The sequence below is a fragment of the Penaeus monodon genome, chromosome 1, assembly GCF_015228065.2.
Source record: "Penaeus monodon isolate SGIC_2016 chromosome 1, NSTDA_Pmon_1, whole genome shotgun sequence".
NCBI classification, from domain to species: domain Eukaryota; kingdom Metazoa; phylum Arthropoda; class Malacostraca; order Decapoda; family Penaeidae; genus Penaeus; species Penaeus monodon.
The window spans coordinates 61,951,257-61,952,640 of record NC_051386.1 but is presented as its reverse complement, the minus strand read 5'-3'; the positions used below and the strand labels follow the sequence as shown (position 1 = coordinate 61,952,640).

The window sequence follows — 1,384 nt, the reverse complement described above, 5'->3', positions numbered from 1 at the left end:
TCTCTCTCTCTCTCTCTCTCTCTTACAACGATCATATCATCAGAGGTTAAGCGATCGACCACAGGTCGTTAGTCAGGCTGCACATATATTCCTTACATGTATCGATGGAGTGCGTCGTTTTGAGACACGTCGATATTAGCATTGCAAACACAACCTCAATGTCTCTTCATATCATTTTTTGGTGTTAGAGGGTGAGTAGATAATTTCTTTTGGATAAAGAAAGAGCTACAAGTTTTAATAATGATAATTCATTGACACATTATCAATTTCATGATTATATTTATGATAAACAATCGATTCAAAACATTCAAAAACAATTATTTATAAATACAATTTGGAAGCCAAAAACAATTTAGACCAATGTCGCAATGGTTCCAGAGTTGAAAATTTCAATCCAATACCCATCTGGATCTTGAATGAACGCAAGTCCTTTCATCTTTCCATCATTTGGCTTTTTCACAAACTTGACCCCAAGGGACTCGAATCTTTCACATGCCTTGTCCACATCAGGAACCATAACTCCAATGTGGCCAAAGCCCTTTGGTTCAGAATTTCCATTGTGATAGCCAGTGAAGTTTGGATCAGATTCGGTTCCCCAGTTGTGTGTAAGCTCTACTGTAGCCTTTCTTGAGAAGCACCATGAAGTGCGTTCCGTTTCGTCTGAAGGTATATCTTCCGCGGATTCATATCCAAAGAAGTAAAGCGAGAATTTCATCGAGGGGAAATCTATTTTTTTTAGCAAGCGCATTCCCATAACACGAGTATAAAAGTCCAATGATTGCTTTGGATCCTTAATTCGAAACATTGTTTGCTGCATAATGAATTCCTTTGTGGACTCGTGTGGTTCTGCGCAGCATGCAGTTGCCTCCTCATTCGTCAAGCCTTTTGGTTCCGCAGCCATGACTAACTATTCATTCGCTTTGATAAGAGGTCTGACTGACGGAAACCGGCGCGAAGCCTTTATATATACACTTTCCCCGTCCGCAGAAACAGGCTCAGAGGGTGTGAATAGTTTGGGAAATGCTGCATGTTAAACCCGTAGTTTTTTATATAACTGCAAATAATAATAATATATGATGAATATAAATATCAGACTATTATCAGCTATAATATACATATTGAATTTTTAATTCTTTATAGAATCCGTATGGTGTCTATAGGTAAACACCAAAGGCTAAAGAAAATAAAAAATTATTCCTCATTGATAAATATAAGTTTTTTGGGAGCCATGGGTCCTACACTAGAAAACATTAAAAATATAACGATTCACTAATCTTAAACTTCTTTATTTTATCGAGAAGCAAAATTTCTCTAATTATCCTTCTATATTATACCATTGCTCAACGACGTTGTTCGCATGTTGAAAGAATCAATTTTGAGATAC

At 36.7% G+C, this 1,384-nt stretch overlaps 1 protein-coding gene across 1 annotated transcript; it reads right to left on the bottom strand.

Moving 5' to 3' along the window:
- Positions 1-337: 337 nt before the first annotated feature.
- On the bottom strand, positions 338-945 carry LOC119575368 (lactoylglutathione lyase-like). The gene has a single exon (XM_037922942.1). It carries the CDS (start codon positions 899-901, stop codon positions 353-355), a length of 549 nt encoding a protein of 182 aa, XP_037778870.1. The 5' UTR covers positions 902-945; the 3' UTR covers positions 338-352.
- Between the last annotated feature and the right edge of the window lie 439 nt (positions 946-1,384).

What these genes read in the sequence shown, in the direction of transcription:
- LOC119575368 (XM_037922942.1), bottom strand. Translation starts at nt 901, where the DNA reads ATGGCTGCGGAACCAAAAGGCTTGACGAATGAGGAGGCAACTGCATGC.